At 42.3% G+C, this 26,845-nt stretch overlaps 1 protein-coding gene across 1 annotated transcript in view; it reads right to left on the reverse strand.

Annotated features, from left to right (window-relative positions):
- The window catches only part of LOC138299183 (zinc finger protein 282-like), a 66,990-nt gene that overhangs the window by 15,269 nt on the left and 24,876 nt on the right, over positions 1-26,845 (reverse strand). Inside the window, exons 2-3 of the mRNA XM_069237282.1 lie at positions 14,147-14,267; positions 2,895-3,005 (exon numbers count right to left, since the gene is read on the reverse strand). Coding sequence (XP_069093383.1) covers positions 2,895-3,005; positions 14,147-14,267 — 232 coding nt within the window. The remainder of the gene's footprint in view (positions 1-2,894; positions 3,006-14,146; positions 14,268-26,845) is intronic.

Raw genomic sequence — 26,845 nt, forward strand, 5'->3', positions numbered from 1 at the left:
GTACGGGCACAGAGTGGAGTACTCTAGTAGAGTGACATAGGGTGTAGAAGAGTTTTGTACAGCAGAGTAATGTAGAGTAGAGTACACTGGAGTGGCATAGACTGGAGTAGCATACAGTGGAGTTGCAAAAAAGTGGAATAGAGTATAGTGGAGTACCATAAATTGGAGTGGTGTAGGGTGTTATAGTACAGCAGTGTACACTGGTGGCGTAAAGTGTAAAACATATAGTGAAGTAGCGTACAGCGTGGTGGCCTACAGTATTGTGGGGTAGAGTACAGTATAATAGCATATGATGTAGTGGCATGCAGTGGAGTGGGGTAGAGTGGAATACCACAGAGCAGAGGGGCAAAGACTGAAGTGGCATACTGTGTAACGTCGTAGAGTGGAGTGGCGTAGAGTGGAATATCATGAAGTGGAGTACATTGGAGTGGCATAGAATAGTGTAGAGTAGAATAGCGTAGAGTTTAGTGGCGTACAGTGGAGTAGGGGTAGCGTGAAATAGCATATAGTGAAGTCCGGTCAAATGGACTCGCGCAGAATGGAGTTGATTGGAGTGGTATACATTGGATGGCGCTGAGTGGAGTGGCTTAGAGTACAGTGGAATACAGTGGAAAGGCATACAGTGGGGTAGTGACGCAGAGTGGCATAGACTGGAACAGCGTGTAGTGGAGTGCTGTGCGGTACAGTGGCATACAGTGAAGTGGTGTAGACTAGAGTTGTGTACACTGGAATGGTGTAGAGTGTAATAGCACAGTGGAGTGGTGTACAATGGAATGGTATTCAATAGAATAGAGTAGAATGGAGTGGGTTAGAGTGGGGAGGCAAACACTGAAGAGGTGTAGAGTAGAGTTGCATAAAGTGTAATAGCGTAGAGTGATAGTGTGGAGTGGCATAGAGCAGAGTGTTATACAGTGGAGCGGCATAGAGTGTAATTATGTTTAGTGGAGAAGCGTACAGTAGAGTAGTGTATAATGGAGTGGTGTAGACTGGAGTGGCGTGGGGTAGATTGTAATAGCACATACAGTGGAATGGTGTACAGTAGAGTGGCATCCAATCCAATAATGTACAATGAAGTGGCGTAGAGTGGAGTTCCATATTCTGGAGTGGTGCATAGTGTAGTAGCCTACAGTGGATTGCCATACAGTAGAATAGCGTACAGTGGAGTGTTGCAGAGTGGAGAGGCATACAGTGGAATAAAGTGGAGTGACATACAGAAGAATGGAGTAGAGTGGAATAGCATATTGTGGAGTAGCATCCAGATGAGTACCATACAGTGGAGTGATGCAGACTGGAGTGTCATAGAGGGGAGGTGCGAACAGTGTATGAGCAAAGAGTGTAGTGGCATATGGTGGGGTGCATACAGTGTAATAGCGTAAACTGGAGTTACTTATAATGGGGTCTTGTACAGTGGGCAGGCATAGAGTGGAATAGCGTGAAGTGGAGTGGCTACAGTTGCACGGCATACGGATGTATGTGAAATTTAGCAGCAATGTGGATTAAGGTGTGCAGAATATATGCAAAAGTAACGATTTGTGCAGCCTTGCATTTATCCAGATTTAAAAAATCAATGCAAGGCCATGCATGGTGGCCTTATTTCGCTTTGTATTGCATTGCCCATGTGACATTATGCATGATGCAATGGTACCACAATCCAATAATACACCTAGGCCTTAGTTATATTTCAGCCCGTGGTATATTGTGATAACTTTTCAGTACACTGTGGTACATAGCAATGTCAAGCCAGTATATAATTGGGTAATGGCTGTTTTTACAGATTAAAAAGGCAGGCATATTGTTTTTACTACACTTTGGCTGTGTCCAGTGTTAGGGCTTTAGATATAGGTAAGTAGTAGGTACCTACCTATTGCCACTTTATTTAAGTGGTAATAGGTAGGGAAATGTATTTATATTCCTTTTATATATTTTTAGATAAGCTTATGTACTGTGGTTATATCACAGAATTGTGTGAAATTCCACAAAGGTACCACAGTGCCAGATTTCACTAAGTTTAAATACCTTATAATTAAAAAAATACTTACATGACTTAACTGCAGTATACTAAAAGCATCATTTCTGCACCATAATGCATCATTCTGCCAAATTTCATGTAAATCCATTCAGTCATTTTTGTGATATGTCAAATACAATAGTCAATGAAAAATGCATTGGTGGAAAAATGTTTTTTGGGATCCCCTTTTATCTTCGGACCCCTTAACAATTCACCACAAAAATTGCATAATCTCAAACTGTAGAAAGTGTTATAGCTCTGGAAAGTTTTTAGGTAATTCATCAAAAGGGTGGAAAGTTAATAGAGAGCTAATATCCGAGGAATTCTTATCATCAGGAATACTAACTATAATTACAGAGTGGCAATCAGATTTATTGTGATTTCTTTCTTTTTATCTATTGTATTTGCTGCTATATGTATTTGTTTATTGGTCTGCATAATCATGTGACCATAAATGGGTCTTTCAGTTGTTCATGTAGTAAATCTGAAACCACATGTGCAGTCAAATTTCTTTTTTTTTGTGCTTGCTTGCTACTTTTAGTAGTATTGTAATACAAAATATCACTACTACCTTGTTGGCCCTTATAACTTCATAACCACTTCATAGCATCACTTGCAAGAGCAACAAGAATCATCTACACAGAATAAATGTACAATGCTGTGAAATTTCATTACAATCCGTTCAATGTGAAATAAAAAAGTGTATGTAAAACGCACTGGATTTCAACTGTGTTTTGGGACCCCCACTCCTTTTTTCTTTGTACCTCCTTGACCAAACGGTCTTGCAACAGGTCTGTAAAGTTTTGCAGAAATTCGTCAAACCTGGTGCAAAGTTTTTAAGGGACAAAATTCAAAGAAATTCCTATCTGGTAATCCTCTCACTCACGTGGAGAAAGATTAATACTGCACTTTCTCTTCAAATCTTGGTTGTCCACAGGGCACAGCTCTTCAATTTCTTTAGCTCTTACCGAAACAATGGTGGTGGTAATGAGAGGACCTAGTAAAAAGAGAAAAAGAGTAAACAGAAAATTACAATTCACAAACAAGGTCTTTTTGAAGCTTGAAGCAGAATGTACTTTACAAAGTATTATACATTTAGAGAAAACATACCAAATACAGTTCAAAAACAGACACAGAAAAGATATTACATAAAGATATACTGAATAAGAGAAGAAACAATGGGTAGAGGTGTGCAAAGAAAGACACTGGAAATCGCCACGGGTGCAACTGCACCCGTCGCACAAAAGCAACTCCGCCGGCTCCATTCGGAGCCGGCTTCATTGTTGCTGTGGCTTTCCCGCTGGGCTGGCGGGCGGCCTTTTGGCGGTCGCCGCCCGCCCAGCGGGAAAGCCAGAATGACCGCCGCGGTCTTTTGACCGCGGTACGGTCTTCTGGCGGTTCCCGCTTGCCGCCCGCCAAACTAGGAATCAGCCCCATAGTGTGTCAGCTCAGATGCCAACAGTGCTAAAGCCTGTTCTGCTGTAGGCTATTGTTGTTTCAATGAACATGTTAACCTGCTTCATTATTGGCAACACACACATCCACTAAACAGTATAAAAACTATATTTTGACATAGACAGGATGACTAAGGCTGTAGTGCAAATAATGTTTATAGTTGGTTTCTGGGCTCATGCCGGTAGATTTCAGGAAAGCAGTATTCTGTGTAATCTAGCTATTTATGGCACGGTGCTTCTGCACTTGTTACACACACACTGACGTTATTGCTCATTAAGTGTAGTTACGCACGCTACACCTTTTGGCTTGCCAATCCGTGTTATTATTAGAAGGGTCTGGTACCATGACTCACTGACGGTAGACAGAAAGATCGTTAGACATTCACTAGAGGGTTACATTGGTCAAAAGCAAGCAGTGCTTTGATGGAAGAACCCCTACATGTATATTTGTTGCCACAGAATGTGTGTGAAACTCCTCCACACAGGCCTACTTTAAGGGTTATGTTACATTCTGGTAACCTGGAGTAAGGGGGGGCAGGAGCGGGCTTAATGGGGAGAGTAATCTGCATTCCTTTTGCTTTCCTATAAACGTTGTGATTTTGAAGTCACAGAAAAAAGTAAACACTAAACTCCCTCGGAAGACAGAACCTGACATTATACCTTTGTGTTTTAATGCACAGAAAAGATTTAAAGGCCTATTTACAGAAAGTGAGATCATGGAAGCATACAGTAAACAAGGTTTGGGCAAGGGATGGCACAAATTCATGCTGAATAGCCTAAAACAAATAGAGATAGCAAATAGAAAGCAAGCACATTTGAGTTACAAACCACAAAGTCAATGGTAAGCAATAGGCAGAATGCATTCCCAGGGAAGCTTTCCAAATGTTCCAAAGATGATGTTAGCAAACCAGACTGCTCCGCTGTCTAGTAAGCTTTAACCCAACTGAAATGCAGTGGACACAGGTAAGTGGTTCCAGCCACAAATGAGGACACATGAAAATAAAAATGGAGCATAGCAAGCAAAGTTGCACCACTTATGGAACACCTAATGATTCATAGCAACGCAGGTACATGAAGTGTGCTGCATTGCATTACTTTTTCGTACAATACTACACAAATCGTGTGGCTTTGTAAATACCGAAAAAGATTTTACGTTAGGATGCATCAAATAAGTGACACAACCAGAGGCAAAATCTTTGTAAATCTGGGTCTAAATATATTTAAGTTCCTGATAAAAAAAAAAAATGAACATGTTAAAATCTCTTAGTGAAATCAGGAAGTCAAGAAAAACAGACACAGAAATAGCAGACCAGACTCAAGGCCCCCAGGCCTGTTTAGCACGCCAAGCATGTATTTATTTGGGTGGGGTGCCACACCCCAAACATCCCCCTGAAGCTATACTTCACATGGCCAACCACTGACAGCATAGCCTGCAACCCCCCAGTACATGAATATATAGACTTGGTTGAAGATCCAGTGCAGCCCCACACTCGTGATAAGGACTGAGAAACACTCAGGGAGGAATGGAGGCACTGTGAGATGCAGTAGTCTGAAGATGGCAAACTCAAGGCACAGTGGAGCAACCTCACAGATTGTGGGGAAGTGGGGAATCATGGCACTCATGGTGGGAGAACTATGTCTGCTTTCAACAAGCACTCGTAGTGACTGGCACCAGAACTATAAGGGGTCGATGCCTAAGTGCACCTGGGGAGAGGGGAGATCTGTGGGCTCCCACACAGTGCTTCGCTGCCCACCTGGATCATCAGTGAATCCCTCAAGGACTCCCCAAATGACAATATCAAACTCACAGTGAGGTGAGGACTCTGGACTACTGTGGCAGGGCAGCTAGTAGTGGCAAAATGTCAGTAGACAGATTTTGGGGTGTACACTTCCCTGCGGCACCAATGATCCAAAATGGCAGCTCCCTTGTATGAAGCTCCATCTTTGCAGACAGTGACTGAGTGGAAACAGACACACCCTGGGGACTCAGAAGCTATCCGCACCTGTGTTTCACCCCTCAGGTGGGGATTGGTTCTGGGGGAGCCACATGGTTTGGACTGATAGAGGGAGTCATCAGGGCCCCTGAAGTGTAGTGCGAGGAAAAAGGATTTATAGGCATGGTGTTGGCTGAATTAGCTAAGACCTCACCCATGAGAAGAAAAGCTATACCAAAACCAGACCATCACTTCTGTGTGTGCACAGCTTCTCAGAGCCTCAGAGTGGCGGTATAGGCCAGTCTTGATGCTCAATAGGTGAGTGGGTACATGGGAACTGCCCACCAGCACCTGAAGACATTGTTCTCATCAGCAGAAGTAGGTAGATGGTAGATCCACCAGCATGCCCCTGCACAAGCCTGCAATTCTCTCTCTTGAGTAACCTGCTTCCACTGCCCTGTAATGAGTCTGGGTGTCTCTCCTTTCACTACGTATCAACAGAATTGCCACTGTGCTGAACGCACATCATATGACCCTCCAGGATTCCTAAATAGAAGGTACTCAGAGCTTCTTCTAGGCAATGGAGGCAGGGGACTCACAACAGCACAAAGGAAGGATGGCATGGACGGGGAAAGACTCCCTTTCGAAAGGAGGCCTGCCGAACTTAAATCTAGCCTTTAGGGACACTAACCAGTAGTCTGGCCGTCTTGCAGACAGTCTGCAAGAGCATGGCAAAAATCAAGGCACATATGATGTCACTAAATCAAAAACTGGAAGCTGCAGAGTTGTGATTTAAAGTTAGGAAAAAGACAGAACAACTTATTCATTACAAGCATTATCCACCTGGAAAACACAAACAAACAAGGAACCTCCAGGAGAAATTTGACATTCTAGACAACCTGGCTCGAACGTCATCATAAAAATCCTCAATCTTAAAGAAGGTGCTGAGGAAGAGAAGATCTGTGTGTGTCTTGTGGAAATCTTTAGGAGCATATCTGAAGAGGAATGAATCTGCTTAATAGGTGTAGTCAGAGCTAACAGGGTGGGATGCTGCCTAGAATCCAGACACAGAGATATGCTTGCAAAGGTGGCAGATTCATGGCTCAAGGATCATTTCACGAACCAGGAAGATCATGATAGTAAGGTCAGCATTAATGAATGAATGATAGAGATTGATATGCGCACAGAATTGCCCCAAGGCACTGTTTACTAGCCCTAAGGGAATAACTTGGACAGATAACTGTCTCTCAAACTAATGCTGGTTTCATTACAGGGTGTAAAGCGAGTTTTTAGGGCCTTTCTGAAGGGAGTTTGCTTCTTCAGGCAAGAAAGCTGACGAGGAAGAAAGTTCCAGAGCTTTGCTGCAGCCACACAGAAAGCTCTGCCTCCCCATCTTTTTTTTTTCAATCATGGCATGACAACCCGGGTGTGGTCTCCTAAGTGAAGATTTCTGCTAGTAGTATACCAATGAAACATGGTTTTGATTCATCCAGGCCTGGCACTATACAGGGCCTTATAGACAATGCACAGTGCCTTAAACGTGATGTGCTTCTTCACCTGTAACCAGTGAAGAGCATCTAAATATTTTGCAACCAACTGATGTTTTGGGATGTCTAAGGGCAGTCTTATGGCTGCATTTTGCACAATTTGCAATTTATTTTGTTTGTGCTGCCTTATTAATATTCAGGTAAAGCGCACTGCAATAGTCCAGCTTTGATAAAATGAGTGCTAAGGCCTCCTGTTTGTGCGCGGGCAGAGGAATGAACAGAAAAACTTCAGCCGGGTTCTAATGATCAAAATAAAGGTCGCAACTCTGCGGCTGACCTGCAGATTCATAGATAACTTACTGTCCAGGATTACTCCTAGATTTTTTTGCTGATTCCATGAACGTAGGTACTATACCCAACATATCCAGCCACCAATTCTGATTCCATATAGCTTGTTGGCACCCAAAGAACAAGACTTCTGTCTTATCACTGTTGAGCTTCCGTCAGTTCTAACATTTGACAGGATATTGAGTCGGCCCCAGTAATTCTTACATGTTGGTTCTTCAGTCGGAATCACTGGACACTGGGAACGCTCCCTTGTAGATTATTAAGTATGAAGTATTTTATACTTTATCTATCTTTACCAGCCACAATTCCTCCATTGGTCCCCACAATTCTGCCCTTTTATTGGACATACATTTACAATCACGTTTACTGAATTTTTAGCAGAAATTACCCATTCTTCAAACCTTGGTGATAAATGAGATACCCATTTCATGCACATCTCTCGTCTTGCAAGTGGAACTAAGGTGAACAGAAGTGCTCTCTGTTTCTTATGTAGCCTTATAGTGGACCCATCACACTCCAGATATCGAACAAAATCACCATTGCTAGGCTTACCTTAATTTCTCTCCCCATTATATCTGACAAAGCAATACCCACTTCCTGCCATAATAGTTGGATGGCAGGGCAATGCCAAAACATGCACATTATCGGTCATCTCTACAGCAAACTTTTGTCTATCTCCAAGGTTTGCAGCTTTTTCGGTGCCCAGTAAGCTCTGTGTAATGTTAATAAATGGTTTCTCTTAAGGGGTGCAGAATTTATTCTGCTCCAAAGAGCAGACATAGATAATTGCCATAGAGATATAATCTCCAGTGTCGGCAGGTCCCTTTTACAAGTGTCTTCTGGGTAGATGAAGGCTCCATCCTACCACCTCACTAGAACCGAATACCACTTTGCCACTTCTTTTTCTTTTTTTTTTTTGGAGGGGGGGGGGATATTATTGCAATTTTTCTTCACATTCTGGGTTACGGTCAACAACTGGTCATCTGATAATACTTGAATCTAGATAGTCTTTCATCTGTACTTTGATTAATATCTTCCCCAGATACCAAATTACCGCCCTTAATAATCTGGCCCCATTTGTTTATACCAGCTTCTATCAAAGGTCTTGTCAGACTATCTTGCAGACAATCCAGTGTTCCGGGTGAATCCCAAATCGGGGCAAATTCACTATATAGGAGTACTCACTATAGTACGGTTTCCCCAGTGTACGTCTGATCGGTAACCAGTTTGCAAGCTGCGGTAAGGATCTTTAACCTCACCCTTTTGAAGAATTTGGGATGACCAAATTATTATAAAAAATGAAAGCCTTCATATGCCATACTAAGCAACATAGCTTTCAATATGTGAGCACTTTGCTGGGTACCTCCCTTTAACATTGTTTTTATGTTTTTTAGTTGAAAGGCCCAACAGTAAAAACGAAAATCTGGAGCTGCTATGCCTCCTTCAGATCTGTTACTAAGAAGATTTTTGCAGACAATTCTCACATGTCTGGATGACCAAACAAAGCTGCTTACTTCGCCCTGTAGTTTCTTAAACCATTCCATCCTAAAGGTTAATTTTATTACTAAAAATAAAAGTACATTGCAGAAGTATTACCATCTTTATAATGTTTGTTCTTCCTAGAACGTAGTGGCAGACTGTTCCATGATCTCAACTCCTTTTTTAGTCTCTGTCATTATTTTATCAAAATAATTTGTGCCATTTCTTTTTGTCCTCATAGGCAGTCCCACCTCATTGCAAAAGGGTCATCAACCTGCGTCCATTAAAGGTGATCCAATATAAACGAATCAAACCCAGACGAACACAGCTATTCACCTCTCCCGAGCAAAACCTTTGCTCATAGGCATGTCAACCCCGAACCCCGGAGGGAAGGATGGGGGAGGCAAAAAAGAGGTGATAATAATCATTGGACTATAAATGAAGTGTCCCCATATTGCTGGAAGTTTTCCCAGATGGCCCAAAGTTCATCTCTATTACCAATCCGTTCTAAACAAAAAAAATAATTTACAGATGTAAGCCAGTCAAATTCATTCTTCGGAGTGGGCTTAATCCATTTTAAACATATCTGTCTCCTAGCCAGAAGTATCAGTAAAAACAGCAAAAACTTGTGTGGCCTAGAAAGCTTCGAGCCCCATAAAGAGCCCGGAGAGACCCCAAAAACCACTAAGGGAAGGGTCACTTCCACCTCGGTGCTGATGATCTCTTTAAGAAAACCAGTAATCGAGGACCAGAAAAAAACGGAGATTGGGGCAACTCCAAAACATATGTACATCATTAGCATTAGGCTCCGCGCAACGTGGACACTTTCTTTCTGTCTGTCTTCCCTAAGGGGGATAACCTCTGGGGAGACCAACAGACCCTGTGGATTGTGAACAAATGATTATTTTTCAAAGCAACTGATCTAGTTACCGACCAAAGCATTGCGCATGAAAACTCCCAGATGTGTACTATATATAGGGCTGGCAGGGCACTTCCCCATTTCTTCTCAGGGAGAAAGTCCTCTACACCTGAGGCTTTGAGTAACGCCTGATACTAAACAGTGATTTCTTTAGAAACCAGACCCAATAATAGTCTCTCCTCCCAGTAATTCCTGGCACCCCCCTTCTCTTGGAGGGAAGCCACTCAGCTCTGTAACTGCACATATTTAAACCTGGAAAGCCTGTAATCTACAAGTTCCCCAAGCCTAGACCAAGAGACCAACTTAGACTCCTACAAAATTTGTCCCCATCTTGTCACACTCCTCAATGGAAGAGCCAACTTATCCAAGAGAAGCTCGGGGGTACCAGGAGACTCCCAAATCGGGGCCCTGAAACTATAATAGTGAATACCTAGTGTTTGCCGTGCCAGCCACCAGACTCTAGCTGCATCCTTGAGAAGCTTCAATCGTATTTTTTTGAAAAATTTAGGATGACCAAATTTATACAAAAAGAAACTTCCGACCGCCGGAAGCTCCTGCGTCATTACCCCCCACAAAAAGGTGTACTCTGAACTGTCACAAAGCAAAATCCGCACATGTTTCAAATGAAAAGCCAGGTAGTATTTGTAAAAGTCTGGGAAAGCAATCCCCCCTTTCCCTTGGGTCTACACAATTTAGGCCAAGCAATCCTGACCCCTCTAGAGGACCATACAAACGAGGTCAAATCTGCCTGGATCTTTTTAAACCACCTCTTTTTAAATTCCAGGGGGATAGCATTAAACAAAAAAGTGAACTTAGGAAAGATAATCATTTTTAAAACATTGGCTCGTCCTATAAAAGAGAGTGGGAGCCCTGCCCAGGTCTTCAGCAAAACACGTGTCTCCTTACAAAGCTTTTCAAAATTAAGCCTTACTAATTCATTCAGGTCTGGAAAAACTTGGACCCCCAGATACCTAATCTGCTTCTTAACCAAAGGGCTATTATAGGTTGTGTTCCAGCACATAATTTCGGTTTTCTCAGGATTAACGGAATAGCCCGACATTGCACCAAAATCATTTAAGAGTCGAAGAATTCTGGGAAAAACATGTGTTAAATGACCAGTGTAAATCATGACGTCATCAGCGTACAAGGTGACCTTTTTTTCCCCCAACCCAAGCACTGAAAGGGGGGAATCTCACTATCTGCCCTGATTGTTGCAGCCAAGGGCTCAATATATAGATCAAAAAGAAGAGGAGACAAGGGGCAGCCCTGACGCATCCCTCTCTCAATCCTAAACCTAGAAGAAATCCTGTCATTAATCAGAATGCAGGCAGACGGGTCTTTATATATAGCCTGGATTGCCCCAATAAATTTAGAGCCCAACTTAAAACCCTCCATAACAGATTCCAAAAAGCGCCAATTCACACGGTCAAAAGCTTTGGCCGCATCAAAGGTAAGAACCGACAGAGGGACCTTTTCAGACACCGCCAAATCCAACGCGCCCAATAAATCATGAGTCAACTTGTGCAGTTGCCTACCTCTGACGAACATTTTCTGATCCTCGCTAATCAGGCGATAGCTTGATAATCACGTCCTGAAGCCTTTTGGACAAAATATGGGTATATAGTTTATAATCCGAGATCAGCAAGGATATTGGCCTATATGAACTACAAGAGGCCGGATCTTTCCCAGGTTTCAAAAGAAGACGATTTGTGCCATTTTACCTTGATCTTGTACCACTTGGATACCAAGATACCTTATTTGCTTCTTAGCCAGAGGGCTATTACGTTGGGTGTTACATTCCATGATCTCAGGTTTTTTTGTTGGTTGACCAGATAACCGGAGATCTCTCCAAACTCACCTGTTTTCAAAATGACTGAATATGAACTTACTAGATCATTAGGTCATCTGCATTAAGGCAACCTTCTTTACCCAGCCTCTGCATTCAAGCGGTCTTAAGCTAGGATTTACTATTTATTTTCTTGCTAGGGGCTTGATATATAGATTGAAAAGCAAAGGAGACAAAGGACACCGTTGTTGCATTCCTATCTATTATACAATCTATTCCATCGATTTCCTGTTAACTACTATTGTTGCTGTTAGTTTCTTATAAATGAAATAGATTGCTCTTGAGAATTCTTCTACTAGTTTAAGTAGTTTGATCACACCATGCAAAAAGGGCCAACTCACTCTGCTGAATGCTTAGTAGCATCGAAAGTTGATACTGACAATGGCTTTCTCCCTTCAACTGCCATATCTATTACCCCCACCAGCTCGTGTGTCAATTCGCATAACTGTCGTCCTTTGATAAAACCCTTTAGATCTTCCTGGAATAGATCTCCAATCACCTTCTCTAACCTCCTAGCTTATATGCAATATAGATCCTATAGTCAATATTTAGAAGTGATATTGGTCTACATGATTCACAAGATTTAGGGTCCTCATTAGGTTTTAATAATACGCTAATTGTAGCTTAATCCCAACATTGTGGTGAAGTTTTGGCCTCCTATGAAAACATACATTAATAGATTAGTTAATACCAGGGCTAGTTTGTCTGTCAGCACTATATACAGTTCATTTGGCAGCCATCGGGAACAAATAGTTTCCCTTTTTAAAGTTCTTTTATTGCTTCCCTCACCTCAACTCCTCCCTTGATTCAATTTCTATCTTAGATCTGGTCCTGATTTTAGAAGTGGGTCCTTTCACAGCCAGCTTTCAATGTGATCCCCCAAGACTTCTAGGTCACTTATGTATACCTCCAGAACAAAACTTGCAAAGGTTTGCTCTGTATCTGCATCAGCTGTACACCAAGTCCCAGTCTCCTTAGTTTCAATACCCTAAATGGCATTTCTAACACTTTCCACCTTAGTTTTCCAGGCCAGTAATTTCCCACAGCCTTCACCATGCTCATAATGAGCGAGCTTATTGGCCTCCCACTTCTCCCGCCAGCTTGCTTTGAAGTAGTCTTCTAATTCACCTCTCGCCATTTTCATCTATTTATTTAGCCTAACCAGCTTTTGTGCTTCACCGTAAATGCATCTGTTCTCCTCTAAATACTAAATTTTCCTCTGTAAATCGCTCAACCTATTCTTTGCCTGTTTCTTGGACTAGGCTTGTTGCATCACCTTGGTTGTGTTGCAAGGACTCATGGGCTAGATGTGCAAAGCATTACTGCAGTTGCAAACAGCCGATTCACAGAATCAGGCCATTTCCAGTTGCAAACATGCATTTTGGTATGTAGTAATCCAAACTTGTGATTTTGGTAACTAGTTACCGACTGGCAATTTGGAATTGCAAATGCATACCCATTCAATAGGTATACGGAAGCGGTGTGTTTAGGGCGTCCCTTCCAAATACTGAATCAGAATGGGATGTATGAATGTTTTGTGACTGAAATGGGGTTACAAAGCTTTCACACTTTACCACAAACTCAAAGTTGGTAGTAACCCATTCACAAACGTCTACTTGGGACCCGTTTCCTTTTGAGAATGTTTAACAAAACTGTTTTTTAGGTACAGGTGTCCCAGTGGTCCCAGGTAATCGTATGTTGGATGGTGTCCCTGACACCATCTGCAATTCGCAAGGGGGTCGCAAAGGCCCACCTCATTAGTATTAATGAGGTGGGTCGCAATTTGCGACCCCCTTGCGAGTGGCGGCATTCACAGGGATGGTGGCCTGCTGTGGACAGCAGACCACAATGTCTGTGACTGCTTTTTAATAAAGCAGTTTTTTTTTGGTAATGCAGCCCGTTTTCCTTAAAGGAAAACGAGATGCATTACAAAAACGAAAAATGAAACGTTTTTGTTTCATGTATTCAGAGCAGGCAGTGGTCCATTGGACCACTGCCTGCTCTGAAAAAATGTTTGCAGTTCCATTTACAAAGGGGAAGGGGTCACATGGGGACACCTTCTCTTTTGCGAATGGGGTACCACCCATTTCAAATGAGTGCAAACTGCAATTGGTTTGCGACCGTGCACTGCGACTCGCATTTAGGAAGGGGAATCCCCTTCCTAATTGCGACTTGCAAAACGGGTTTTGTGCATTGCAAAGTGCATTTTGCACATCGCAAACACCGATTTTCGCTGTTTGCGACATGCAAAATGCTTCATACATCTGGCCCGTAGTGTATAACCAAAGTGGTCATTCAGCTGCCTTAATTGTCAAGTGCTAACATTTTGTCTACTTTTATCTTTTGTTCATAATAAAGATTACATCAGTAAAGAAGATAGCTAAAATGTTTCAGGTAAGACATGTATCTTCTTTTGAAGATCTCACACTTGCAAAGATGTATGACTTTCTCTAATAAAAAGATAATACTCTACTTTCATATAAACGTGACTCTAAGACTGCCTGATGGTAAGTAATTGTGGATTTTATTGCTTAATTGTATATTTACGTCATGGACACAGCTTTACAGCGCAAGGAAACATGCATACAATATAAATAAATTTTAAATAGAGAAAGGTAAATACAAGCATCTTACAGATGACAATACCTGTAGATAGAGAGTGAAACTGTACCTAGTGAGATCAAAGCCTGGTGAATTTCCTTCATCACATTTTTATAAAGATTCTTCTGCCATTCATGTAAATGCTTCCACTCCTCTTCAGAGAAATAGGCAGACACGTCAGGGAACGATACCTGTGTTGTAGTCATGAAATTGTAAAACAATTGAAGGAGTAACAGCATTAAGTAAAACAAAATAGAGACTCAAGACCTTTTAATTTCTAACATCCTTTTTTGGCGGTTTTAATTGTTTGGCGTCCATATTAATTCAGTGTGTATGTGGGTGCGCAAATATATACGTAGTGAAATTGGGTTTTTTGAAAAACAATGATAGATGGTCTTGCACTATCACTGCAGTTTAGTAAGGAAACATATGTCTCTCTCTCACACAAACGCGCTCTCTCGCACACTCACTCACACACACAAATGTATTTCTACTAGTGTTGCAGGAAACATTTTACCAGTAAAGTATTCATAACCTTTAAATATTCATGTAACGTTGGACTTTCTGGATACTATCATATCGTGTGAATGAGAATACAGAGTTCTGCAGCAATTAATACACTATCTGGCTAAAATATTACTCTTATGCCATGCACACCACTCTATCCTTCTAAAAAGAGCCATGTACTTTTACGGAAGGACTCCATTACAGTGCCTATTTTGACGATGTATAAATAAATAGCAGAAAAGAGCAATAGCATGTTCTCAGTAATACTTAACTGCATGATACTTTTAGAATGCATCTTCAGGCATAAAGCTATATTACACAACTCTCTGGGACAGAAGATGCTATGTTTACACACAGAATTTTTTTAAAACATTTTTATTAAATCACCAGATTGGCAGAAATCCTACAGATTTCTTGGACGTTTATCACAAATTCTTTTTGACAGTTCACTTAAAAATATAAAAGTCGTTTTTTTCGAAATAGAGGCTTTTTTTTCGATTCACTAAAGGTCAGTTTTCTCAGATGTGTGAACGAGGTTGCACTTATTACCCTTGGTCACAGAGCCCTCTCCCGTTTGATGTAAATACGCAAAGATTTTTTAAAGAGGAAAATATGCCTTTTAAGGAAGCTCTTCTTCTGCCTGAGGTACGGACTCGTAGGCGTGCAGTCACTGAGTGCATGTAATCTACAAATGTAGCACTCAATGTGGGTTTTGTCAAATTCTTGATGCGGTTTTTAAAACAGATGGAGGCTACACTGTTTGGAAAATTGTACGGTTGCAATGTTTCTTCTCTATCTGCTCCGTAGAATGGTTTAATGACTTAACCAATGGACAGCTGTAGTTTTAGAATTGACTTCGAAATCTAGCTTGTTTAGTAATAGTGGAGTTCTATATATTGTTGTATGTATTAGATGCACCAACTCAAGTGACAACGGAAAGCCTAAAAAATGATAATGTGAAACTGTCTATTATTTTCCAAGTTTTGCATAGTACTTAATGCACTTTACCTTTTCATATATTCTAGAAGCCTTGACTCGACATTCCAAAGTCCCAAAAAATCATCATGTGTAACTGGCCATTATATTCTAACTTTTCATAGCATCTTATGCACTTTGTCTTTTAATAAACACAGGAAGTATTGACTCTAGAAACACAGCAACGTCCAAACAAGCATTGGCAAAGCCAATGGGTCTCGCCTATGCAATAGCTAGTGGCTTTGACAATATGTTTAGCCATGATGTACACCAGCACTGCTGCTGTTCAGAATGGCTGAAAGAGGGGTAAAGGAGAGTGGAGTGAAGTGTCATAAAGTGGAGTACAGTGGAGTGGTGTAGAGTGTTGTGAAGTACTGTAGAGGAAGTACAGTGTCAGAGTGGAAAGGCTTAGAGCGGAGTAGAGTTCAGTGGAGTAGTGTAGATGAGTGGAGTGGCATAGAGGAGTAGAGTGTTGTAGGGTCGCGCTGGTGCAGAGTGGAGTGGCATTAAGTGGAGCCATGGATTAGAGTAAAGTGGAGTAGTGTTTCATAAACCAGAGGGGAATAAAGTGGCATGGATGGGTGTAGAGGGAGTTGTGTAGTGTGTCAGAGTGGAATAGTGCTGCAAAGAGTGAAGTACAGTGCAGTGACAAGAGTAGCGTAGCGGAGACTACAGTGAAGTGGCGTAAACTACAGTGGTGCAGAGTAGATTGGTGTAGAGTGCATTGGTTTTGAATAAAGTGGTGTAGAGCCCGTTGGCATAGAGTGCAGTGATACAGAGTGGCATGGAGTGCAGTGGCGTAGAGTAAATTGTTTCTGAGTGGAGTGGTGCAGGGTAGGGTGGACTGGTGCAGGGCGAGTGCACAGGTGTAGAGTGGAGTGGCGTAGAGTGCAGTGATGCAGAATAGATTAGAGTGGCGTAGAGTACAGTGATGTAAAGTAGATTGGAGTGGGGTAGACTGCAGTGATGCAGTGGCATAGAGTGCACTGGTGAAGAGTGCAGTGATGCAGTGGCGTAGAGTTCATTGACGTAGAGGGGCACAGAGTGCAGTGGTGTAGGGTGCATTGGCATAGAGTTGTGTAGTGGTGTACAGTGCATTGGCGTAGAGTGGCATAGAGTTGAGTGGTGCATTGGCGTAGAGTGGCGCATTGGAGTAGAGTGGCATAGAGTTTGAGTGGTGCATGATGTTGAGTGCCACAGAATTGAGTGGTGCAGTGGCATGGAGTGCACCGGCCTAGAGTGGCATACATTTGAGTGGCAAAAGGCGTAGAGTTGAGTGGTGTACTGTCACAGAGTTCAGTGTCGCAGAATGTAGTGGTGCAAAGTAGAGTGGGGTAGAGTGCACTGGCATAAAGTTGAGTTGTGCAGAGTAGTCTAGAGAGGCATAGATTGAAGTGGTATAGAGTGCAGTGTCACATAGTGCAGTGGTGCACACCAGATTAGAGTAGCGTAGAGTGGATTGACAGAGTGCATTGGCCCACATTTAATAGCATACAGTGCAGATTGCAGTAAAGTGCAGTGACATAGAGTGTATTGTTTTTGAGTAAAGCAGCGAAGAGTGGAGTGGCGTAGAGTCAAATGGTGCAGAGTGGAATATAGAGGCGTAGAGTGCAATATAGCAGATTGTTTAAGAGGAGAGTGAAGTGGTATAGCACATTGTCAGGGTGCAAAGTAGATTAGAGTGGCTTAGAGTGGACTGGTGTACGGTGCAGTGGCGAAGAGTGCAGTGGTGCATAGTAGAGTTGTGTGGGGTAGAGGGCACTGGCATAGAGAGGTGTAGAGTAGAGAGGCTGAAGTGGCGTAGAGTGAAGTGGTGCATAGTAGAGTGCAGTGACGTGGAGTACAATAGAGTGGAGTGGGGAAAGTGGAGTATGCATGGTGAGGGAGCCCATTGCCATTACAGGCAACACATCTTCAATTAAAATGACCACTACATTTGCACAGACCTACAGTTCTTACTGATGAAAGTTTGCAACACATAAACAATAATGTGTGGAAATATCATCACCTAGTGTATTAATTAGTTTTTGATCATATTAAAATATTTGTTTCCACCACACTTCAGAATTACCAAACAAATGTGCTTCATTTGTGCTTTCCATGTTCTGAAATATCTGTGCAGTTCATTTACAGACATTTACATTTTGTTTGTAGTAGAAAACAAATAACATCGGACAGCACAACCAGAAGAGCCAACATGATTGTCACATAAATCCTCTCACTTTGAAGTCCCAGAAAGAAAAGTAAACACCACGCTACCTGGAAGATGAACACTGAGGTCTGAACTCTGTCTTAGAATGCACAGCACAAATGACCAGAAAAGTACAATATTTAAATGCCTGATAACAGAAACTCAGTATTAGGGGGAGAAGACAGTAATTAGGGTTTGGGGGGGATGAACTCAAGCTGGACAGCCTTAAACAAATGAAGCCAGCAAATAGAAAGCAAGCAAACTTACAAACCACAAAGCCAATGGTAATAATCAATGGGTGGAATGCATTTCCAGGGAAGCTTTCCAAATGTCCCCAAGATGTCATTAGTAAACGTACAGCTTTGCTGTCTAGTAGGTTTCGACCTAAAAAAAAATGGCCTGGGTTTCTCATCCAACATGCTCCAAGTTTGCACAGCACCCTATCCACTCTACGCTTTGCGATGTTTGTACTACAACACTAATTAAGGTAGACTGGGACAGGACTTAATTATTATGTAACAACTGAATTCTATTGTTTATGAATCGGTTAGCATATAAACAAGCTCAGACAAGGAGTCCAAGCTTGTGTGTTTTCTGAAAACTAGTTTTGTAATTAATAATTTTAGCAAAGCCAGCTTTGCTTTCATGCTTGTTGTAAATTATGTTTGCATTTTCCAGCAATCGGGGTTCTTTTATATAACTCCTGTTTTTGTCAAGCAATGGCTTTAACCCCTTCGCTGCCAGGCCTTTTCCCCCTCCTGTGCCAAGTTTTTTTTTTGCTATTTGAGGTAGTTTGCGCTTAGGCCCTCATAACTTTGTCCACACAAGCTATCCATGCCAAATGTGCATCCTTTTTTTTCCCCAACATCCTAGGGATTCTAAAAGGTACCCGGAGTTTGTGGGTTCTCCCGTAGGAGACCGAGAAATTAGCCAAAATACAGCTAAAATTAGTTTTTATTGGGGGGGGGGGGGGGGGGGGGGGGGGGGGGGGGAATGGGAAAAAAGTGCTGCAGAAGAAAGCATGTTTTTTCCCTGCAAATGGCAACAACAAAGGTTTTGCGGTGCTAAAATCACCATCTTCCCAGCTTTCAGAAACAGGTAGACTTGAATCAGTAAAACCACATTTTTCAACACAGTTTTGTCATTTTACAGGGACATACCCCATTCTTTTACTATTTTTTGTGCTTTCAGTCTCCTTCCAGTTAGTGACAGAAATGGGTCCGAGACCAATGGTGGATCCTGAGCAGATAAACATTTCTGAAAAGTAGACAAAATTCTGAATTCAGCAAGGGGCCGTTTCTGTATATACTTCAAAGTTTTCCTATATAAAGTAACAGTTGAAATAAAAAAAATATGGAAATTGAATTGAAAAAAAACAACCATTTCTGTCTACGTTTTCTTCTATAACTTTTTCCAACTATAGCAGATTTTTTAAAGCAATATACCGTTAGGTCTGCTGGACCCTTGTGGTTGCGTGGATGTATAGGGCTTGTAGGTTCATCAAGAACCCAAGATACCCAGAGGTAATAAATGAGCTGCATCTTGCAATGGGTTTTCATTGTATACCGGGTATACAGCAATTCATTTGGTAAAATATAAAGAGTGAAAAATATGTATTAGGGAAACCTTTGTGTTTCCGAAATGAGTACAAGATAATGAGTTTAAAAGCAGTGGTTATTTGCACGTCTCTGAATTTGGCGGTCCCCAAATACTAGCCTGTGAATTACAGGGTATGTTTCAAAATGACTTCTTTCTTACACATTATTCTATATTTGGAAGGAAAACGTGTAGAGAAAGACAATTGGCAACAACACTTGTTCTTCTATTTTGTGTTCCCCCAAGTCTCCCGATAAAAAGTGGTACCCCACTGGTGTGGTTAGGCCTACTGCCCATGACAGGAAACGCCCTATATCGCCACATGGATGCATCACATTTTTACACTGAAAACGGATGTGATTTTTGGAAAGTGCAGAGCTGTGGATTTTGGGTTGTAGCTCAGCCAGCACTTAGAGAAACCTACCAAACCTGTATATTTTTTAAAACTATATACCTAGGGGAATACAGGATGGGGTGACTTTTGGGGCTCTCCGCAGGTTCTGTTATCCAGAATCCTCTGCAAACCTCAAATTTGGCCAAAAACAATTTTGCTCACATTTTGGTGATGTAAAGTTCTGAAATCTGACTGGAGCCACAAACTTCCTTCTACCCAGCATTCCCCCAAGCCTCCCAATAAAAATGGTACCTCGCTTGTGTGGGTAGGCCTAGTGCACGCGACAGGAAATGCCCCAAAACACAACGTGGACACATCACGTTTTTCTAATGAAAAAGGACGTGTTGTTTGCAAAGTGCTTAGCTGTGGATTTTGGCCTCTAGCTTAGCTGGCACCTAGGGAAACCTAGAAACCTACAAATTTTTTAAAAACTAGACACCTAGGGGAATCCATGATGGGGTGACCTGTGAGGCTCTCACTAGTTTCTGGTACCCAGAATCCTCTGCAAAACCTCAAATTTGGCCACAAAACACTTTTTCCTCACATTTTGGTGATGGAAAGTTCTGAATCTGACGGGAGCCACAAACTTCCTTCCACCCAGCATTCCCCTAATCCTCCCAATAAAAATGGTAATTCACTTGTGTGGGTAGGCCTAGTGCCCGCAAAAGGAAATGCCCCAAAACACAATGTGGACACATCACATTTCTCTAATGAAAAAGGATGTGCTTTTTGCAAAGTGCCTAGATGTAGATTTTGGCCTCTAGCTCAGCCAACACCTAGGGAAAATTAGCAAACCTGTGCAGTTTTTAAAATTAGGCACCGAGGGGAATCCAGAATGGGGTGACTTGTGGGGGCTCTCAGTGGGTTTTCACCCAGAATCCTTTGGCAACCTCAAAATGTGGCTAAAAAAGCACTTTCCCTTAAAACTCCAATGCTGCAAAGTTCCGGAATCGGAGAGGAGCCATAAACTTCCTTCCAACCAGCATTCCACCACGTCTTCAGATAAAAATGGTACCTCATTTGTGTGGGTAGGCCTAGTGCCCGTGACAGGAAATGCCCCAAACACAACGTGGACACATCACATTTTTCCAATGAAAACAGATGTTTTTTTGCTAAGTGCCTAGCTGTGGATTTTGGCCTCTAGCTTAGCTGGCACCTAGGGAAACATAGAAACCTATACGTTTTTGAAAACTAGACACCTAGGGGGATCCAGGATGGGGTGACTTGTGGGGCGCTCACTGGATTCTGTCATCCAGAATCCTTTGCAGACCTCAAAATCTGGCTAAAGAAACACTTTTTCCTCACATTTCAGTGTTGCAAAGTTCTGGAATCTGAGGCAAGCCACAAACTTCCTTCCACCCAGCATTCCCCCACATCTCCTAACAGACATTTCTGAAAACTAGACTCCTGGGGTTGGGGGTCAAGGGAGGTGTGACTTGCATGGATCTCCCAGTGTTTTCTTACCCAGACTCAACTACAAACCTCAAATGTAGCTAAAAATAAAGAAATTCTCACATTTCTGTGTGGGATCACCACACTGGCACAAATTTCCCACAACCCAGCGTTCCCCACGGTCTCCTGATAAAAATAATACCTCACTTGTGTAGGTGGGGCTAGTGCCTGTGACAGGGAAGGACCAAACAAATTGAAGGGGAACGAAAGCAGGTCCAAAAGGGCAGAATTTTTATCGGTATAGATGCGACAATTCTGGTTGGTAGGAATTTTGTGGATTCCTGCGGATTCCAGAAGGTTCCATCACAAAAAAATGATTTCAAGCAAAGTTGGAGGTTTGCAGGGCATTGTGGGTAAGAAAATGGTGTTGGGGGGGGTATGTGAAGCACACCACCTGGACTCACCCAGAAGTTTAGTTTTCAGATGGGTCTAGGTCTGGTAGATTTTTCTAGATGGCAGCGTACTAAAGTCCAAAAAGTGTAGCTGCTCACCATTCCAAGTGGGACGATATTGGGTGTTAGCCAAGTTCTCTTGGCCCAAATGTAAACTCAAACCCCAAAAGAATCAAATGTTCTCTTGCTTGCCATTGGGATGAGTTGTTTTAGTTTCCAGTGTGGGGGGCTGAAAGACTGTCACCCCCTTCAGTTGGGGTGGGGGGCATAACCATGCCCATAGTGGTTGGCAGCCCCCACCCCTGTATTTTTTTTTCCCGTGGCATCCGAGGAGCGGATCAGGGGTAATTACCCAATCTGCCCCCGCCCCCCCACTCCCTGGTGGGAAGAACAACTTCGTCCCCATTTATATGGGTGGGGGTATGACCACCCTCTTTTTTTAAAAACAAAAATAATAATTCTTCCCTGGTGTCTAGTGGGTTTGCTGCACTCCTCCCCCCACTGCCCCCCAGGCAGACAGCCTTACAAAAATAGGCTGATCTACCCCAAGCCCCCCCCCCGCCCCAAACAAAGCACACACAACGATCCATGGTGACTAAGAGGTTTCTACCCTCCTTGGGGGCAGATGGACCTTATTAAAGCAGGCTAATCTGCCCACAGGGGTAGCAGGAATGGCCTAAATTATAATCCCCCCCCCCCCCAGAGAGCAACCCTTCCCTAGGGGGCCGTTCCCCTTATTTATTTTTTAAGCAAAAAAAACTCCCTCTCCCTGATGTTTAGTAGGCATTCCTACAGTATGATCGGTATGTGATTGTGCTGCAGGAATGCTCAAAGAGACATGATTGGAAAGGAAAAGCCTTTACTCTCCTTTCAGGGCACTCTGACCCCTCCATTTCCAGAGGAGACACGTTGGGACACTTCTGATGACATCAGTGCGTGGTTCGGAAGCGCTTCCACTGTCATCGCTGCCCAGGGGTGTTGGGAGGGGAGGGGTGTTGGTGGCCCGCGGGTCACAGCCAGGATGTAATGGTTACGTGCTCAACACAGCAGCGTTCCAGCAGAGGGCGTAACCGTTACCTCCGGGGCACCCAAGGGGATAAGGATCACTTACATGGTATTCGAACCAACAATATTGTGCAACAAAAATATTGTGTCAAAAAATTTGTTTTACTATATATATATAATGGTAGGTACAAAAATATAAAAAAAATATTGTTTCACACTAACAGTTAAAAACATGCAAAAATATTGTTTATTTATACATATATATGTGTGCATATATAGTTAGTTTAAAGTAGTAAATAAATCTCACTAGTATTTAGCACTATATAAACCTCACTAGTATTTAATACTAAATAAACATATATTACCTACTGGTGATCGCCAGTAGGTAGTTATAGTTAGGACCTAGTTTCCATAGAAAAAGTGTTTTTTTTACTTGCCTATATCTTTGGCACTGTTTGCCAAATCTTCACAAAACTTTCCAAAAAATGTACGCTCTAGGGTCTTGTGCATGGAAAGTTTCGGGATTATCTGTCAAGCAGGGTCTGAGAAAAAAAAAAGGGGGGGGGGGTTAAAAAAAAAAAAAAGTACAAAGTACATTTCCCATGTTAATTCCCATAGACTCTATGACACACCTGCAGCCTGAGCCGTTGGCCGAAATTACACCCACTTTGGCAGAAGAGTAGCTTTTGGTCCGCAGATCATGATTTTTTATTTGGTGTAAATCCTTTCAATAGTTTGAGATGTTAAAGGGAAAATAATTTTGTATAACTAGGTTTGTAGATCCGGGGAGATCTTCTGCTGAGATCTGAATGGCTGCCAATACTTCAAACAAGAAGTGTTGGCAGCCATTTTGGGACTTGACTAAAAAGCATTGTTTTTTTTTAATTCTCTGAAACATTTGCAGCTCCGGATCAGGCAATTCTTTTTTTCTTAAAAAAAGAGCCCAGGCCCTGCGCATAATATTTAATTAGGCCTCTGGTGGGCCAGGTCCCGGGGGCATTTTGTGCGTTATTTATGAAATAGAGGAGCTAAATTTTATCATGTGGGGGCAAGTGGAACCACCCCCCGCCCTGGGGACCGCCACCTCCCGGGGCTAAAACAAATTAAGGGCAGGGCCGCGTGTACTCCCTCAGGCACCAACACTTCACCGGGGACACAATAACTAAATAAAGCAGGGGGAGTAGCCATTCCCCCACCCCCGGGATAACCAACTCCCTGGGGCTGCAATTAAGATAAGATGTGGGTGAGGCGCATGGACCTCCCCCCCTACACCCACACACCCCGCCCACAACCGGCCAACCACCTCCCAACAGCCAAATATATGTATATGTTTATATGAAATCTGGCAAGTGTAAAAACGTCATCTGGAAATAAAATGGAAGATTACCAACTGAAGCCTCCGGGAGTGCAGCATTATTTTTGTAAACATATTAATTGCGTTTTGGTCTTAACCCTACATTGGCACCAGCAGTTACAGTGCTCCGTTTTGCAGACCATGTTGTTTTTAAGATTTAATATAAGCGGCAGCACCCGGTACAAGTGGAACTAGTGTGAAAGTCAAGCGCTGGTGTGGAGATACTAATCTCCTGCACTTGTACTAAACAATGGAAGACGAGGGACTTAAACATCCAGTGCGCCTTGCGGCACCTGAGGGTTTCCAATAAGTATCCACATTACCAATGCGGCCCTAAGTTAAGGGTCCGGAGGCTTGGTAGAGTATATAACGATTACTATGAAGATGATATTATGACTGGAAATGTGGTGAGTCAAATATGCTGCTACAGTGGGAGCATTGTTGGTGATTAATCAAATGGGCAAACAAGCACGTTGCCAGGAGGATTGTTAATAATGAGGACATGAAATTTGTTACAATTGGCACTATGTGACATGGCAATGAAATATGTATATGACTACTGTAGTGTGAATAACGCGCAATACTGGATGAATTTTAATATCGTGCAACAATGACCCTACGTATATCAGACACTAAACCACAAGTCCCAGAATGCCTCTGCATTTATAAAAGGCAGGCAATTGAAATAATCTGTGTAAGCAGACTGAAACGGCCTGATGAAGCCGAGAAGTTGAAAGGCGTTGTGGTTTTTGGAGGAGTGTTTTATATGAAACCTGCCAAGTGTAAATACATAATCTGGAAATAAAAAGAATATTACCAACTGAAGCTTCTGGGAGTACAGCATTATTTTTGGTAAACATATACTATACATATATATATATATATATATATATATATATATATATTTAATAATGTGGCCCCCTTTTAAGCTCCAAACCCCACGCCACGCACGGCTGATGAGTTGGATGGTTGGCAGCAGGCCACGCAACGCGGCCAACCTCTGTTGCACATGGCCTTTGGTCATGCGTGGCATGTTGTTGGTGTGGTATAGGAGGTTGGCTGCAGGCCAGGCCTTCTGGCCAACCCCCCTATCGTGCGGTGGTTGGATTAACACATAGTAATTAAATGTACTTTAAGTTAAAAAATGTAGAAACTCACTGAAAAAAATGAAAGGTTACAGGGACAGTATAGTTAGGCAAAACCATAGAAAGTCAGCTGTTTAGAGTTATTTCAAGTAACTATAACTCGTGCCCTGAGGTAACTATAAATCACGCAATCTCCATTCACAGTTTTTTCATTGATAATGTTGCTGCAAATGTAACAGTGACATTAGCAATGGTGTTATAAAAGATGTCATGAGTGCAGTACTTTGCATTGCATGGGGAGGGGGCAAGTTATAGTTACTTGAAATAAATATATTTATAACTGCTGAATTTCTGTGGTTTCGTATGTTTAAAATGTGAGCCTAACTAGAACGTCCCTGTAACCTTTGTATTTTATCAGTGAATATATATTTACATACACACACATACAGGCAAATGCTTGCTAAATGGGTTATTCAGCCCGAGAGGGGTGGCGCGACATGCCGGTCAAGCTGCCTGGTGAAATGCAATCAAGTCCAACAGAACAGAAAGCACACTCACTCAGGATATGGTGAAAGATAACTTTGCTCCAACAAGACAGGTTTCGGCTGTCACAGCGGCTTTGTTCACATGTAATATCCCAATGAAGTGTGACGGTGTATATACATCACACGTTGTACAAACAGGGCAGACACCTGGCCTGACGCACTTCTACGCATGTCATTTATCATATGGTCTGATATTGATGTACATCTTGAATGCATGCTTATACATTTAGATACCTTCCATTGGATTTCTTTATGACCTTGGATCCTTCACCATTCTCGTTCTAGCTCTCATTATTACACATCCAATATGGTAATACACACTTTACTTGCCGGACCACACATTATTGTCTTTTACAGGTGTAATTCTTATTGTTTAGTTTTTTATATTGTACTGTGAGGCTGATTCAACACCAACATTTATCTTCCTGTATGCCACACTTTGAACTTGTAATATTCACAGCAAAAAGATGGTGCCACGTTTTCTGTTTATTTTGGTGCACTCTACTTGTTTTTGTCCGTCTTCACTGTTTAGTGTTCTGACTGTGTATACACCTTCACACTTTCTTGAGATACTACATGTGAGCATGGCCACTCTGATGGCCAAAATGCGTCTTGTTGGAGTAAAGTTATCTTTCACCGTATCCTGAGTGAGCACGTTTTCTGTTCTGTTGAACTTGATATATATTCTGAAACATAAAAAATATTAACAATTACATTTCAAAACATTATGGGCCTCCTTACAGGTTTGGCAGTAATCCAACCGCCTTATTAACAGTCACACTGTGAAGACAGCCAAAAAACAGCCAAAAGTCCAAAACAGCCAGGACACTGGAGGGCAGGAAAAAGGCGGTTTCACCACCAACACAGCCAGCCCATCAAAATCCATCCACCAGATTATGAGCTGCAAATCAGCACACCTGTAATTCCGTGGCGGAAATACCATTGGTGGTGCGAACTTCAGCGATCACAACTCACTACTGTCAGAACACAACACCACATTGGTTAGTCTGAATACCCACACCTGACACACATCCATACACCCGACACACCTACTCACTGCCCCATATAACACACCCCCACAAAACCCACGACCTTTTGCAACAAAAACTCCATTCAGAGACACCGAGAGCAGGCAATTATATTAAGATATCACCCTTACACTATAGGCACACATACATCACACTCAGCACACACAAGCACAACTAACACATTACACACATAAAGAGCACACACAATCCACGACAACCGTCTCACCCTCACAACGCAGCACCCA

Source organism: Pleurodeles waltl, chromosome 1_2 (assembly GCF_031143425.1).
Source record: "Pleurodeles waltl isolate 20211129_DDA chromosome 1_2, aPleWal1.hap1.20221129, whole genome shotgun sequence".
Classification (NCBI taxonomy): domain Eukaryota; kingdom Metazoa; phylum Chordata; class Amphibia; order Caudata; family Salamandridae; genus Pleurodeles; species Pleurodeles waltl.